At 42.1% G+C, this 17,407-nt stretch overlaps 1 protein-coding gene across 1 annotated transcript; it reads right to left on the bottom strand.

Moving 5' to 3' along the window:
* Positions 1 to 5,408: 5,408 nt before the first annotated feature.
* On the bottom strand, positions 5,409 to 11,269 carry nceh1a (neutral cholesterol ester hydrolase 1a). The gene is made up of 5 exons (XM_080480844.1): positions 10,967 to 11,269; positions 9,142 to 9,397; positions 8,798 to 8,867; positions 7,773 to 7,944; positions 5,409 to 7,693 (listed from the first exon to the last, which is right to left on the bottom strand). Exons 1-5 carry the CDS (start codon positions 11,105 to 11,107, stop codon positions 7,073 to 7,075), a joined length of 1,260 nt encoding a protein of 419 aa, XP_080336970.1. The 5' UTR covers positions 11,108 to 11,269; the 3' UTR covers positions 5,409 to 7,072.
* Positions 11,270 to 17,407: the final 6,138 nt, after the last annotated feature.

Below are 17,407 nucleotides of genomic sequence, written 5' to 3'. Positions count from 1 at the left end.
CAGCACCTTCCTGGGCAGTTTGCATGTTCTCCCCATGCATGCATGGAGGGGACAAAAAGCCTCAAAATAGTGTTCTGAGGTTAATTTGTATGAATAGTGTGTGTGATCATTTGTCTCTCTTCCATGTCCAGGATGCACACCAGGAGTGTAAAACACATGTTAGTTCAGGTGCCACACACAGTCCAGTCTCACACTTGATGATAATGTCTTGTTTGCTGGTTTGGCCGGCCGGATTGGAGCCGAACTGGCCCACGAGCCTTATGTTTGACACTCCTGGTGTACACTTCTTTCACTCATAGTCAGGTGGGAATGTTCTCTTAACGGGCTTCAGCCCTCTTAATGATTGTCTTTACATTATTGAGTACTACTGTCTTTTATTACAAGGCGCTATTGACAACAAAGTTCTCTCAGTATGACTAAGTAGACTTCAAGTGCGCCTGTTTGAAAATAAATGCTGCCACTTGAACTGTGAGTACAGTTCATATATTGAAGCACTTGTTTTAAAATCGTTTGTTATTTTTCAGATGAAAGCATCTGGTGCATTAAATGGGATTCGGTGAATCATTGGTAAACACCATGCTGTTTATGTTATAATGACTTCAAAAACAGCACTTCTCTCAATAAATCATCCAAACTATTTTTTCTACAACTTCAAGCGTCGCTTACCAGAAAACAATAGATGAACAATTTACCAAATATGGTCACTTTCTTTATAAATAGAGATCCTATTCTATGAAGGTAATTATTTTCCCATAGTTATAGCTGTTAATTAAGCCTTTTACTATTTAGAATGCAAAAAAAAAATCATTTTGACAGTGAAACGATTTTTGATTTATTACACATAAAATAAAATTTTTTTTTGTTCTGTTCCTTTTTATTTTAGCTCATAGGTTTTGGCAAATGTATTTAATTGAGTCACAACTATCGTGAGAGCTTTGCTGACATACTGAGTCAGTCCTTTTTACGTGGGGTTATTCATGAGTTATAGTTGTTTCTGTCTATTAGACCAGGTCATTCAGCTGCTTCACTAGCGCTATCATGCATGATAACTTTATGACAGAAAATGACTATAAAATCTCCTTTTATATACTTTACTCCCCCTCGCAGTGGCCATGTGTCACTCATGGAGAAATGATCAACGACTTTCTGTCATCGGAAAGTCATCAAGTCCCTTTCTGCTCGTTGCCACAACGTCTCAGCAACAGCTACTCTTTAACTGCATTCATTTAGTAACTGTTTTCAGCCTTCACCCTTCAATGCTGTTAAAAAAAAAAAGACCCTTTTTATGGCTTTCAGTCTGTCTGCAAATGTGGAGCAGCTGAAACACAAGAAATATGTGCTCACTGCGGAGCAGAGCAGTTCGTGGGGTTTGTGAAGTTCCTGTCAGCAGTGGAACAGAGATGTTCATAAGGGAATTAAGCCTATTTTAAGTCTTTGCTCTTTTTTTTTTTGCACGTTCATGGAGCTTATTTGAGTAAACTTGCTTTAAAAGTCTTTCAGCTACCATACTAAGGAGAAACTTGTTTTGGCTGAGGGCAGAGGACAATGTCTCTAAGGCATCTGACTCTGAACTCTCTACTAACATTTTAATGCATGGAGATTATCAAAGGGCATTTCAGATAAGATCTGGAATCACTTCAATGTAGCTGGTTATAGAGTACTCGTATAACCCCACCAAACTGAACAAATACAACCCATCTAAGATCACTTTTCAATCTGGTGTGGCTGAGGAAACATTTGTGCAAACTGGCTGTGATTGCAGCAACGTACGAATGTCCCGGCGAAAGGTTTTGAGTAAACTCACAAGTGATTTGTCCGTGCAGCTCCCGCCAGATTAATATCGTATATTGTGGTTGCAGATCACTGAGTCTAAATCTGAAAGCCACAGAATATAAATGTATTCACATTGTTCAAAAGCAAAGTGAACCAGTATTGGAAGAAACCCGTACATCTATATTCACAATCAACGTGATTCGAGCTGACTATGTGGGCTACGTTTAGATGAGAATAAAGCACATTGCAAAAATAAGTACTCAATACGTCATGAAAGATAAATCAAATACATATTTTAGATAGGATCTAAGCCTGATCGTCTGCCTGCTCCAACAATCAGGTGCCATCCGTTCATTTTCCATACCCACTTTTTCCCCAAAGTGTGGCTGCGTCTCTGCCAACGATAAGTGAAAGGCAGCATATTACAGTGAACAGGCATGTATGGAGAGGGAGAACATGTAAACTCCAACTAGGGAAAAAAACAACAGCTCTAAGAATAGACAACCTCAGTCTGGTGAATGTGCTAACCTCTGCAGGATGAGTGAGATGGGAGAGAACGATCCCATCACATCCATCTTCTATACGGCTCCTTCCTGTTTGGGGTTATGTGATGCTGGAGCTGATCCCAGCTGATCCCAGCTGATCCCTGAACTCCTACAAGCTCACATTCACTCCCGCAGGCTATGTAGACGCTGCAATTAACCCCTGGTACGTTTTCGGACTGTGGGAAGAAACCAGTGCACCTGAAAATGTTTCTTGGATCAGAAACATTGCTCAGATTATGACAATGGAGGGACTGAAATTGTCCAAGCTTCCTCAAAGTTCAGAATTGTCTTGTGTCTTCTTTTTTTCCCCAGTCGGATTTTAATCGCTTATTCTGTATTTATATTACAGTCTATGATTAGAAAAGGAGAATTGAAGATAGCATGTGCAAAAAATTAAAATAAAATATGAGGTGAGAGAGTTTTGCCGCACAAAAAAAAAAGGATAAATATATTGCATAAAACTAAAAATAAATCCAACAATTATAGGTAAGTAAGCCAGAAATGAATTCAACAAATACTGCTGGTGTTTTATACTCTGGCCAATGAAGATGAAAGTCGTTGTGGATGAGTGCTGCATAATAAAGATGATAAATCAGTAGACACATTTCATTTGATCAGGAGCTTAAATAGAAGTTCACTTGTAACCGTGGCAACAAAAACCACAACCAAACCTGAGGGAGAAACACCAGACCAGCTCTGTAAGAAAGTTTGGATCAGCCCAGAACAGGTAGCAGATCAGGAGCATCTGAACGTCAGCTGAAAAAGGAGCTTTTCTTCTCTTTCCTGTAATTGTGAGGTTGATATGAGAGAATGCCTGCCGCCTACTGCCCATTGACCCGTCATTGTTTGGGCTCCAGTGAAGTCCTGCATACTATGCGTCTCTGGGGACTCGTTCGGTCTTCAGAGTGTAACCTGCAGTGATTCTCGGTAATTCCTGAGCTTTTATTCCTTCCTCTCCAACTCCTGCTCCATTGTCAGCGCGAGGAAGTGAAAGTGGAGCGAGAGAAGTGTGTGTGTGGTTGCTGGATGTGAACAACCCATCCTACAATCACGATCCGTGTTAAAGCACGTCGAACACATTTACCACAGCAGGGTGCAACTTGCTGGGATAGATGAAGAGATATACAAACCCCCTGCCCTCTGGATTCCCCCGTATGCGGGCTGGATATGATTTATATTCCCCTTTAAGCTACTTCACCTGCAGACCGGACAAGAACGCAGTAGATGAAGGTATTTTAAATGAAAGCTAAGCAGAACACTTAACTCTTACGTAACCTTGAACTGAATGTTGGACTTGTTGTATTTTCCACTTTATAATGTATTGTTGATAGCTGGTGTATCGGAATCAATCATTTATTTATTGACGTGGCAGGTGGTAGTTAGATATTTTTGGAATGAAAATATCTCCATCTTGCATATCAGTGAGCATTTCACACATTCAAACAGGTCCCAGCAGGTTGATGGAAAGGTGTGGCTTTATTCCTCTGAGAATACAGTTGTAAGTTCAAACGAGCTTCACATCAGGGGGAAAAGGAACATTATTTGTTTTCTCCTGTGATAAAAAAAAAAATCTCAAAACTCGGAAAAGTAAGTGCTAAAAGCTTCCTGTGTTCCCATAAGTGAGTCATTACCCAGGCTTGTTAGACAGAAGGAATGGAGAGGATGAGTGATATGTGAAAAGTGTTTCACCTCGGGCGAGGAAGGTGATACCCTGAGAGACGCGCTGTTCGACCGTCCCATTCCAAAAGGGCATTTAAAAGAAGGAAACTCATCATTTGTGTAGATAAAGCTTGAGCACGATTCCCATCCTGTGAAGGATGTCTCATGTCTTTAAGTTGAAAGGCTTGTTTGGCTACGATCGAAGCTTTGCCTCAAGCTTCAAGTTCACTTTTCACAATGTTTGACTAAACCTGCTAAATAAATGTTTACTATGAATATAATCAAAGGCAGGTTTAATTTGATAATATTGTCCTCAGACTGAAGCTTGACCTTTACTTAGCGCTGCACTAATCTAAACCAGGAAATGAAAACTAATTTTCCAAAACCTGGATCTGAAGTCAGTTACAAGAACAATGGGAAACAGAAAAATGGCCAAAGATGCTTATTTTTGGAAATTAAAGCAGTTCCCCTTCCCACCCTCTTGGAGAAAAAAGCTTTGAATACCCAGAGGAGATGTAATGGGTTTAAAGGACTCTGCCCTCCACTCCCCTTTTCCCTCCCCCGAGGCCTCTCCTCCCTACGTTCCTCTCCATAAAGTCATGGAATCTCCCTAAATTCCTATCAGAGGACTACAGCTGCTCATTGTCCGACTTCTAAAACAAAGACGAGAGCTGGAAAATGCTACGGCAGCACAATGAATGCAGCCGGTTGCCATTGACTTCAGCTAGTGTGTCACCAAAAGGGTGTTTTCCAGATAGGAAACTGCTGTTTGAGAAGTAAAGCGAGAGAGAGAGAGAGCGAGAGAGAGAGAGAGAGAGAGAGAGAGAGAGAGAGGAGGGGTGAACAACTCATCCCTATCTTTACTCACTGTCCAATGTGTGTGATAAACTACATTCATTATTCAGCCTTTGCCCTTTTTTAATTTTAGAATAATAAAAAAAAGAATGATGATGATTTTTAACTATTCATCAAGCTGCATGGAAATTTAATGACGTACTGAGTCCAACAGATGGCACTGTTGCATTGATTATTGGTTCTCCTGTGGCAGGCAGGGCTGTGAAAGTCATTCAGTTCAGAGGAAAGTGTACCCCCTCATTGGATCTCAGCTAGAGAAGGCCCCATAAAACGACAGCATCACAACCCTTTATCTTAGTGCAACAAAAATCAAAGTCCACTCTGGAAACATTCACATTAAGCACATTAATAGATTGTCATTCATTTCAATTTCAAAGATCTCCCTTTTGCTGCAGCATCCTGTAACATCCCGTCTACTCCTGAATGTTACGTCTGCCGGTCGTATGGACAAACCGCAACCTCAGGAGAATCACTTCTACTTTTCTTTTGGAGGATTCAGACATGGTCGTCTTTCTAATTTTCAGACTTTTTAGGGCTTTTAAGGATTCAACGCTCACGTTTGTTTTTTTTACACCTCTAGTTTAATGCACCCTCCTCTCCCCATATCTCGAGTCGACACACAAATACACGCCTGACTGAAATATTTATTGAAAGCTCCAGTTTTGAGAGCATCGTGGGTCAATACATTTGTCTGTGGCGGTAATACAGAGTTCACATGCAACATGAATCTGCTGTGTCACAAAACCAGTGTTATTTATTGCAATAGTACAAAAAGCTGTTTGGCACTCCATGTGTATGTCCGTGATTTTCAGAGAAGAATTTTTTTTTTTTAAATTTTTAGACCCAACAAGTTATAGTTGGTAACCGAGCGGCTGTAAGCGATACTGCACAGAATGTACATGAGTGCCAAACAATTAATTTACACACAAATGAGTGATATGGTTATAAAATAGTGCATTTTCTTGGTGACGGCCAGGTAGCAGCATGTTTTGTGTTGAGACTAAGTTTTTTTTTGTGGAGTTTTTTTGAAAACTGAGACACTCAAAAAAAAAAGTCACTAAACTTTTAAATTGAGGTAAAGGTGCTCTCAAGTCACAGTAAGTAGGGGTTTTCCAGTTTTAGCGCCAGAGCCAGTTTAGTTTGCATGTTGTCTCTCTGCTTGTTAAGTGAGCTGTCCGCATGTTTCATTGTCTGTTTGTGACGGTCTCTGTGTTTGCATTGTGAGGCATTGTTGACTTGACCAGTGTGTCCTGTGCCCTTTGCCCAATGTCAGCTTAGACCCGGCTCCAGTCTCGGCTTAGTTCATCACAGAGTGCCACACAAAAAACATTTCCTACTTTTACGCATTAATTATCCATGTTATCCGATTCACGTGTGAACCACAAGTGAATGTCGTAAAAGTCATCCCGCTGGTGGTAAGAGTAGTTGATCTCACTTGTGTGAGTCAGCAAACTTGGCGTGAACAGGGGGAAGACGCAAACTCTACACAGAAAGGCCTGAAATCTGAAATCTGACGCTGGCCATCTCGCTGTGAGGCAACATGAGCTCACAGCACTTCAGTCATTTTTCTGTAGAAATCTTCCCCGTTACACAGAAAAATCTACACCCACAGTGGAATTTTTTTTTTTATTCCCTTAGAAAAAATACAGTAAGAATATATTTGAAAGTTAGTTCTACTGCATATTAAAGGGAAAAAATAAATTACTTGGGTGACACTGAGAAATGCTGACATGGCAAGAATCACACATCAAACTTGGCTGAAACTACTACCTACGCATTCTCCTGCCTCAGGGCTCCAACTTCTTGTTTTTCTAAAAGAATATCATTTATTATTCCTCTTGGAACATTTATTGCTCGTGTGTTTGTGTTGTGGATATGAATGAGTGGACCGACACATTATCTCCCACAGGAAACAGCTGGCAGATTTTTCTAATAGAGGAAGGCTTGTGGCTGTAAAATCACTTTATGCATTTATTAAGTTTCTTTATTCGCTGGTCACAGTGTTGGCTATGCTGATGTTCGCCAGCAGACTTTAAACTGCTTGAAATGATTGTAAAATAAAACTTGACATGTATGTAGGTCCATGAGAGCCCTGAGCCCAGACGTTACATTTTTGGAGAAAGAGTACCTCTACGAGCCCTTTGGTAAGTCATTTAAAGCCGAAGGCTGGTGCATTTGTATAAATGACACACACACACGCACACGCATGCACCCTTACTCGCACAACCACGTACACACTCCTACAAGTGTTTCTGCAGCCAGTTGAGGTAACCCCTGACTGCCCTCTTTCCTACATCGAACTCTATTGGCCAGGCTATAAAGCTGAAACATCCGTGGAAGCCGTCCTCGTAGTGGTCGTTGGTGACTGTGACCCCTGCGTCCCTCAAGCGGCGGGCATACATGAGCCCATCGTCCCTCAACACATCGTACTCGCACGTGAGGATGTACGAACGCGGGCTTTTGGCCAACACTTCCGAACTGGCCAGCAGCGGCACGGCCCGAACGTCCAGCAGCCCCGGCACCTCCTTCACTATTCCGTGCGATCCCTTCTCCACGACGACAGGCTGGTAGCTCTTCTTGCGTTTCTGATGGAGCAGGACGCTCCAGTCGACTCGTGACCTCAGCTCCGGGGCGATCGTCGAGCGGTGCAAGGCGCTGTGGTTGTTCACCAGCAGCTGCGGCTGCAGAGAAAGGTCCGCATTGAGGTACTGCAGCCAGAACTGGATCATGAGGGTCCGGGACAGAATGGGGACTTGTTGGTTCTGCTGGTAAGACGGCGTGTTGAAGTCCAGGGCCTGGAGCACTGGGTAGATCAACGCCTGCACGCTGAATTTCACACTCATGCCATCGTCTGTGGAGATCTGGGGAGAAACGGCCACACAAAAAAGCTGTAGTGTCGTATTGTCACACAGTTGCATCTAGAAGAGGACTTCACTGTACCTCCTGAGCAACTGCAGCGGCCAGGTTCCCCCCGGCGCTGTCTCCTGCCACAGCCACACGCTCAGGATCGATCGCATACTTGCTCAGAACCTCTGGAGACAAGAAGTGTTTGGCAGCGGCGAGGCAGTCGAGATACGGCACCGGGAAGTGCACCTCTGGATACAAGCGATACCTGCACACACACACACACACGTAAAAACAAGTCGAGTTATTTACTTGAACACGGGAGGACGACAACTCGACATCGTGCCCTCCTGATATGCTTTGTCTTATACCAAATTTTAAGTTTTGGTTAAACGCTACATCAAAACGGTGTTTTTTACACTATACAGTATCATTGTTAATAGCTCTTAGCAACGAGATCCACAGACAGATTATTATGCTTTAGATTGTTCTAAAGAGAAATATCTGAATATTTATATAGTAAAACTGCCCCAAGAATTACACTCGTAGTTTTGCAATTCTGATTTGTTTAAGAATTCAGTTTCAAAAAATGTGTGTCTTAATAAACTAATTACTCGTTTGGCCATTCACGTATTTAACTTTGGTACTATGCCTTCTTAACAAAAATTAATCAAGCTGCGAGAAGGCAGCACCTGAGCCCTGGGTTTTCACCCCCCGGAGCTCTCTGGTACCCGACACTCTGAAAACCACTGATCTCCATGAACTCATCATGACTGTATTCTTCTCTAGTCGTAAATTGACGCTCGTATTTAAGTTGCATGGATTCATGCCTTTAATATTGTGCATTTTGTCACCTTACGGCAAAGCATTGTAGTCAACATTAGCGTGTCATCATCTGCATTTTTGTTTTTATGAATCGGTTTTTGCTTGAAGACATTCGTGTATTTTGTTGTTTACTTTATTCATACGTCGCCAACATAACTGAAACAAATACAAATAGTACACACTGAAGCTTTTAGGGGAGAACTCTTCAGTCTGAGCTGGTATTGAAATGCACATCCGTTACTGTCACTGCCTCCAGGGGCTGTAGAAATAAAACCAGATAGTGCTGCAACACTTACTCAACAGACACCACAACAGTGTTGAGCTCGTCTGAAACCATCCGGTTGATTTGGTCATACGTCCCCTTCTCTGAGAACCGTGAGAGATGGAAAAGAAAAAAGAAATAATGATGCATTGAAAAGAAAAATGTCTCAGTTAGTAGTTTACTTGGAAATTGACTGCACAGCAAAAAGCCTGGACTCAGTGCTGGATAAAAAGTAATAATCAGATATTCAATTAAACTGCAGATTCTGGCATGTCCTGTGCAGATCAAGCCATCATCTGATATGAGGCGTGTTTGACTGCAGCGCCGAATTCTACAATCTAACTTTTTGTGAAAGGATCCAGTCCCATCTGCACTCACTGGAGCTGCCCAGGGCCCAGCCTCCTCCGTGGAAAAACATCAGCCCTCTCCTCAGATGACCCTCTCCTCCAGCGGGCGGTTCGTAAAGTCGCACCGGGACGCCGTCGAAGGTGACGTCTCTGATCTTCACCCCTGGAATGACCCCCCCGCTGGACTCAGAACTCATGAAGTGTTTCATCGTGCCCTCGAAGCCCTCGGTGGACTGCCTGACAGACCTGATGTAGTGGTCCAGGCCCAGCCATTGCTTCAGAACAGCCTGAACACACCAAGTGGAGAAAAGACTCGTGAAACCTCAGAAATCACTTTGATTGCAGATAAACCAAAACAGAAGTTAAAAATGTAGAAAGAGCTGAAAGGAGACTGAAAAAAAGTGGAAAACATTCTTCTCTATAACCCAGTCACCTTTGTCCTCCTGTCTTACTGAAATCTGCGTCTACTCCCCTTTCTCACCATTTCAGTGCTCAGCCGAGACGCAGCTGCTTGGCACAGTAGAAGCTAAAGTCCAGTCGACAACACGGAGGCACGACGGCCCTTTCACCTCTAAACTAACTGCAAAGTAGTTTTATGGTTGATGCACTCTTTCAGCCATAACTTCTATTCCTGGACTACGATATAAAATGTGGTTACACGGATAATCCAACTGAATGCTGATTGACCAATCAGATTCCATGTAAACGGAACAGACGTGCTTCCAACCATCAGAGCTTCTTTTTTTTTTTGGCGCATGTCTAACTTGAAAAAGCACCTTGTGCTGGTCAATTCATGATCCTATTCTAATCAGAGAGACCGTTTGCTTAGTGTTGCAGTTCCAGAGGAATAAGCTTGATTAGTTCAACCAACAAATACATTTTTTAATGGTGGGATCAAGTGCATTTCTCACAAATCCATTCATTCCAATTGATGCACTGGTTCCGCTGACTGGCTCAGATGACATGCTTGTTCCACATATAGCTGATCAATTGAATCAGTGTTCATGTGACTGGGGCAGTCTGATCTCTCAATCTGAAGAGAAGCAATAAGATTCAGAAATGAATTGACCATGTTAATAAAACAACAACAAACTAATCCACTGAACTGTCAAACCTGCCTTGACCTTTGCCCAACATTTTCTAGTTAGTTATCAATTCAACAGTGTACCAAATATGCGAAAGTACAACCCCCCCAGATCTTCCTGAATCATTTGATTGAGGCTGGATTGGAGGGCAACTGTTAACACTGTTAAAGAGGAAAGCCCTCTTGCTCTAGTGTTTGACTTCACTTGAAACAAGAAGGTACTTTACCGCTCACTACAATCATTGGAAATTGTTGAAGTTTATCACTTATTTTTGTTGAAAATAATAACATAAGACACACAAAAAAAGATCTTATTGTGACAAGCAAAGCTATTACAAAAGAACTGTCACTCCAGTGTGCAGATGTGGCAATTGTTACTTAACTTAGCAGAGCACTTACAAAATGCTGAACAAATAAATGTGTTCACTCCCAATTGGTTGTCCTTGTAGAACAGCCCTACAATTTAAAACCAGTAGTATTTAAGATATAGTTGAGATAAATAAGTGTGACTGTTTGACCCATTTCTATAATCTGATTTGAATTGTGCAATGACTGAAGCTGTGCCGCTGCAGGAGGGAATGACACAATTGGATTTTTTTTTGAGTGGTGAGGGCGAAAGTCTAAGTGCCCATTTATCACAGCAGAACAGTCCTCGCAAACATTTACTGAACGCCTCAAATTCACAACAACACCTACAATCCATTCTATCCCTTCTTTGCGGTTGCGACCACGCGCGCGCCTCAATGCATGAATGAAAACATTCTCCTCTCACCAAGTGCATCGTTGTCCTGAACGCAGCGTCCAATAGCATCAACTTCCACGACTCCTGGATGGCATCAGGCAGCGGGGTGTAGATATAATAAGCCAAAGACACCGCTGAGAGAACCATGACCACCAGCGTCAACGGCCTCATGTTGCATGAGAGTGAGAGAGAGAGTGAGAGTGTGAGAGAGTGTGTGAGAGTGTGAGAGAGTGACAGTGTGGAGGAGCCAGGAGGACACTGACGGATGCAGCCAGCACTTTGTTAATCTGTCACTAGAGGTCTGCAGGAGACTGGACTTCATCCCACAGCTGCAAGGAAGGTAACACTTCCGGGATGATACTTTCAAAATCAAACACATTTTTCGTGAGCTAAAAGGGTCGAAGCCTTCAGTGCAATGTTTGACTTCCATGCACTGAAGCATGTTTAATGTACCTGCAGTATTCTAGTCTGCTAAACTCTACTAGAGCTGACTCGTTCTATTGTTGCAGTATGTTCACGATATTTATTTGTCACACGCACAGATAAAAAGACATTAACACTGTGCAATGAGAGGCTTACGTTTCCCGACCTTTAATTAACTAAAATATAAAGGATAAACAAAACTATCAAACTAAAAGACAACAAAGAAGGAACGGGATATGTACAGACGCAATACAGTGTGTACAGATATAAGATTTACAGAGAATAAGATAAAATGATAAAATACATAAAATACTGACCACATTTTCAAGATCTTGGTCTTGACTTGGTCTTGGGTTCGGTGGGCTTGACTGCAACACTTAATTATACTTTTACTCTGTCAAATAAACATGAATAAAATGTCTTTATTGTCTTTTTGAATAATATATATAATATATATTAGAGTATCAATATTCTTTATCTAACATTTTTAATATCACACCTTTTTTGGGGAAGGGGGGGGTGTATCAGTTAGTCTTTTTCAGGTACCTGAAATCCTTCACATTATTTTGATTGCTGCGGACAGAAAGAGAAGGTATCTGGGAAATGAAGTGTTTTTTTTCCATAGAAACAGCAGGTAAAAGCGATGTTGCATTATGCATTTGTGTCCACGGGGAGGCGCAATAAAGCTGCAGACTGCTGTGCTCTGCATTCTGACGGAGTCCGCACGAGCGGATTTAAATTCTTTTCAATGATACATACTGTTTTACTGTTATTTAATTGATTTAACTCGTACCTGAAATGATATATCTTTGTAAACTATCTCTGTAACGATCAGAAAATACGCATAAAACCCACTGACAATATGGTGGGTGTAAGTGTACATTAATATTTAATAATCAGTCAATAATTAATTCAATTCAGACCTTGAGATGTTTTTTTTTTAATGCTGGTGATGGTGTAAGGGCTGTTTACAGCAATCAATACAATATAAAACTATCTACAACACATTATAATGCATTGTTAAAAGCTTTTAAACATGGATCACTATAGCAATAAATTTGTGGTCCTATGCATTTTGTAAAATCAAAGGCACTTTACTCACTGCCTAACCAAGCCTAATGATGTGCAGACATCGATACTGGACTGAAGTCTCACCGGAAACCAGTGACGGTGCAAGTTGCTGGCAGGAGATAAGACTCATCACCATTTATACCCTATTGATCCCTTTGGAGCAAACTCCCACTTTTTTGGACCGTCTATCGGTTTTTAGATGAAAGTAATTTTTTTTTCTCTTAAAGGTGAAGCGCCCATCAAAGTCATCAGCATTCATTATTTACACTCGGTCAATGTTTTCACGGTGATTCATGGAGTCTGGGCTGATTGTGTGACTCACGGATTTGGCACAGGAAAGATGAGTTCAGTGAGAGGAGGTGAGTCATGAATATCCTCAGCAAGAACGGAGGATAGTTATACAGTGTCTGTCTGAGACCACTGAGACCACAGTGACATCCTCGGAGTGATTTTCAAGATTGGCCTGAATCTGGGTGAATTCCTCAGAAAGAAAAAAGTAGCAGCACAGTGTGATCAATAGTGTCCGAGACAGCTGTGTATACAGGTGAAAAAGCCTTTTGGGGCACCAATTTCCTCATTTTAGCTCTTCCTCTGCTATTTATCTGTTTGTCGTCCCATGGTTCAACTTTTAAATGGCCACAGTCTGTCTTTAGTGGCCTTCTTTGAGAATGTAAACAAACATCTGACCTCAGCACTGGACTGGTTTTCCAAAACATAGTAGCTGGAAACAACCAGACCATGTCAGATTAGCCCTTTGAAAAAGCAGTGGAGTTGCCGGGAGACGACACTGCAAAGGTGGTGGCAGGTCGTACTGAGCAACCGGGGGGTAGGGTGGGGGTGGGGGTGGGGGTGGGGGTGTCAGGACCACAGTTTAGCAGGTTAACAAGGGTCACTTTATGTTGCTTGTTTGTGCAGGCAGGAATCTACTGCCCCAATCAACCATCTCCAATATCAGCGGGGTAACTGTGCTGTGTGATGACAAACTACACCTTAAACCCTCCCTATGGGCGGCACGGTTAGAATGTTCCAGGTGTAAATCCAGGCCATTCTGAATGGAGTTTGCATGTTACTCCTGTGCATGCACAGGCTTTCTTCTCACACAATCCAGAATGCATTTGTGGTTAACTTGGAACTGCTCAGGAGAATGTCAGTGTGTGTGTGTGAATGTGACTGGTGTGCCCTGCCTTAACCCTTAATCAGCCGGCTTTGGAACCCTGCAACATTTAGCTGGATAAAGCAGCTTAGAAGATAAATGGAGGGATCACTAGCAATCAACCATACTGACTTCTTCATTTTAAAAGCTGATTATGGTGACTATGGGAATCAAAAGCAGAAGAAGAAAAAAAGCTTCTGTATCTTAGCTGTCATAGCGCTCACTAATTAGCACACTAAAGTGTGAAGCTCACAAGCTGTGGTTTTATTCCGTCAATATGCTGTGATTCTGACGGTTCTGCCAAGTTCGGCCTACTGACATTTCCTTTTCACAGTTGTTCCACAATCTTCCAATTACTGATGCATCTCTTCTGCTATTTCTTAATATAATGAAAAAATGAAATAAATTAAGGACACAAACCTGCATTTCCCCAGTTCTTTGTGGACTGAATTAAAACTTTTACTTGATTTATACCAAATAATTGTCATAATTACTATATTGAATATATTACCTTAGTGTGTGTCAGTCCCATGAATGTGTCACCCAGTGTGATTGGCTACTGTCAACCGAATGTGTAACATCCCCCCTCTTTGAAGCATTTTAACTGGAAATATGTGACTAAACCGAGATCACATGTTGGGTCTTGAACTTGTATCAAATGGATTTGATATATCCTGTCAGTTCTTTAGCAGCCCTCAGAGCAGTTTACACTGAAAGTCACATTCAGACATACAAATGTCATGCGAAGTGGCCAATCCATCCATGTGGACCATTTCGGGGTTCAGCATCTTGCTTAAGGACAGACCAAACTGAACCTGCAACCTCCTACTTGAGAGACTATGTACTCTGCCATTGCTACGGCCTTACTGTAACAGTGTGCTGGGTGGTACAGATACTTTACTTTTTTTTTTTTTTATTGCAAATTTGGAGCAGTGAAAATATGAAAACACAGCAGAAAGTTGATTGTGCTTCATAATTAGTCAGGTTTTTCTTCCCCCCGGTCATCGTAATTTGCTACCAATGCAACTGATGCGGTTCAGTCTGATTGCATCTACAGTTACTCGTGACGCACAATGCTACAAACGTTCTGCAGTCATGTTGAATTCCTGAATGCTTCGTGGGGTCAGTGTTGCACTCTCAAACATCACTTGAAGTCAGACGCAGATGCCATACTTGCTCCCTTTCCAAAAATCCCTCTGAATGAGGGCGTCAGCAGAAAGCTTAAATTGTAAATGTGATATATGTGCTTTCGTGTGTGTGCGTGTGTGGGTGTGTGTGTGTGTGCAAGTGGGTGCGTGTGTATGGTGTAAAGAGTGTGCATTAAAATTCCCTCTTCCTGCCCCCTTGCTCCCTCCCTCCTGTGTGTTGGCCTGGCGTCTCCCTCCAGTCTGTGGTATGGAGGGCAGAGCGAGGGCCCCTCTCTTGTGTCGCTGACTGGAATTACACTTATGGTCATTTAACATGACTAAACGCATGAGGCAGAAATGGAGGTTTTCCATTTCAGACCGTCCTGTCTGGTTGCTCAGCCACTGTCCGGAGTTGTGACTTAGATAACTAACTTGGATGATAATCTATCTATACAAATCACATTTTATAACAGTCTACTGCAAATAAAATCATATACGGATATGCAGAAAATGTGTTCAATCAAACACTGAAGCATTCAGCAAAGATAATGTGCATCTGGTTAGTGTGGCAGAATAAGTCCATGTGAAATCAGGAATGTCTGAGGGAGAGAAACAATTCAACCGGGATGCTGGCAGAGTCCGGGCAACTGCTGTGGGAGAAGTGAATGCAGGTACACAAGTCGGATTTCACTCAGTTTTTCTGTTCACGTTGTGTCACAAAGATGACAAAGAGAAGGACTGCCTGGATTGCATCCAAGTAAATGTGAAGCAGTCTTAAGAAAGCAGTGAAACATTTTTCATTCAGAGAAACTCCTTCAAAATCCCCCTGATTGTCCCAATCTTCACCTTTGATGGAAGTTTGCGAAAACCCAATCTTCTTTGTGACAAACAACACAATCAGTGACGGCTGAGCTTCATCTGTCGTGTTTAAAGTATTCACAGTAACTTTCTTGTGTTGGAAGAAAAAATTATCTGAACAATGCCATATATGATGTTCAGACAATATTCTAAGCTGGTGTCCTGTTTGCATGTTCTCCCTCTGCGCTCCAGGACTTTCTTCTAAGTTGTTTGTAGGAACAGTTTGTGTCGGTCTCTGTGTTTGCCCTGTAAAGTACCAGCGACCTGTCCAGGTGACACCTTGTCTTCCAAAATGTCAGATAATATCAGCTCCAACCCTCGAAGTTGGATAGAAAAGTCAGGAAATGAAGAAATGAGGAAAGAACATTTCTAGCTACCAGGGAATGGCTCTGACAGTTTTTTTTTTTTTTTGGGTTCATGTGATATAATGAGTGTGACTTGACGATGCCGTTCATGTAGATAGTGAAGTGCAGCGTTTCAGAAGCATCCTCTTTGCTCCAGTGAGCACAAACCTGACTGCCACAGTTCTACATTAGAGAGCAGGAATGTACACAAACCTTTAACAGAGAGCATGTTACGACCGGATAGGCTGTAAGTGTGTGTCTGCGTGTTCTGTTTCTGGCACCTTCCACTTTTCTCCCCACAGGCGGTCCAACCACAGGTATATCCATTAACCACATCATGAGGCAGAAGAGAAAGTCCAGAAGAGATTAGGTCCTGTTTTAACGTACATTTCTTTGCCATGCTAATATTTCAAATACATATCATCCAGGAATACAATGCATTGTACAATTGCGCAGTGACAGTAATGCATGGTGGTATTCAGGAATGCCATGGATGGGAGACCAGTTGGTGCTTCAGCTGCAACACAGGCTCTATTTCTGAATTGACAAACAACAACCTGTTGGTAATTCTGTCCTCTGCAAAATGCAAGTTGTTGTGACAGAAAGGAAGGGGAACAGAAGTGGGTTTGTCTTTGTGCTGGGAAGCGTGCTGTTGTTGGTGTGATGCTCTCAAATAATTAGCTGAATAATTGGTTGTTTGCTCTGCTGTTGGTAAAATCTTTGAAATGTGAAATTGTTTTTTTTTTTTCTTTGTTCATTATCTAGTGTAGTTTGTCTTTTTCTTCTACGTATGATTTGACATGATACTGGGATTTTAGACAACTATAAACACCGTGTGAATAGGTGCCTTTGATAAACTAATCATTCTGCAGGATTTTCAGGACATAAACAAATGAGCTGATTTGTCCTTATTTGTTGCCATCGCATGAAAAATACCCGATGCTATCTCATAGTTACTGTGGCTTTCAGTGTGGAGGCAGTACAGAAGCAGATGTTGGTGTCACTGTGAACACACACAACATGTGTAATAGTAAATCTGTTGTTTTCACATTTTTTTCACTTATTCTACTCTTAGTCATAGTAAGATCACTTTTTCCAACGCTTGTCAGTTGTAATAAAGGCCCACACAAGATAGCCAATGGCAAAGATGAGCTCTGACTAACAATGACTTGATGAATAAATTAAGATGTTTCGTATTGAAGTATGACCTGATCGGAGGAACAATAACCACTTTTGAGAAAAATCTCCGTGAAGTAAGTCTTCTCATCAGCAACTTGAAGGCTGGCTCCACATCGAGCCTCAGACTCCAGTTCTCCTCTGGTCTCCCGTGGATGCTGAGGAAGATGGATGGCGCGCTCCTTCCACGGTGGCGAGCTGCAGATCGTGCGTTGGGTTTCTCAGTTCATACGCCCCACGGTTTGGAAAAACCATCAGGCTGGCAGCTGGAGGAGGTACAGCAGGGTCAAAGGGCAGATGTCACACTGATGTGGACAAT

This window comes from Lipophrys pholis, assembly GCF_963383615.2.
Source record: "Lipophrys pholis genome assembly, chromosome: 14".
NCBI classification, from domain to species: Eukaryota; Metazoa; Chordata; class Actinopteri; order Blenniiformes; family Blenniidae; genus Lipophrys; species Lipophrys pholis.
The sequence above is the reverse complement of the archived record's forward strand: the minus strand, read 5'-3'. Positions and strand labels throughout refer to the sequence as shown.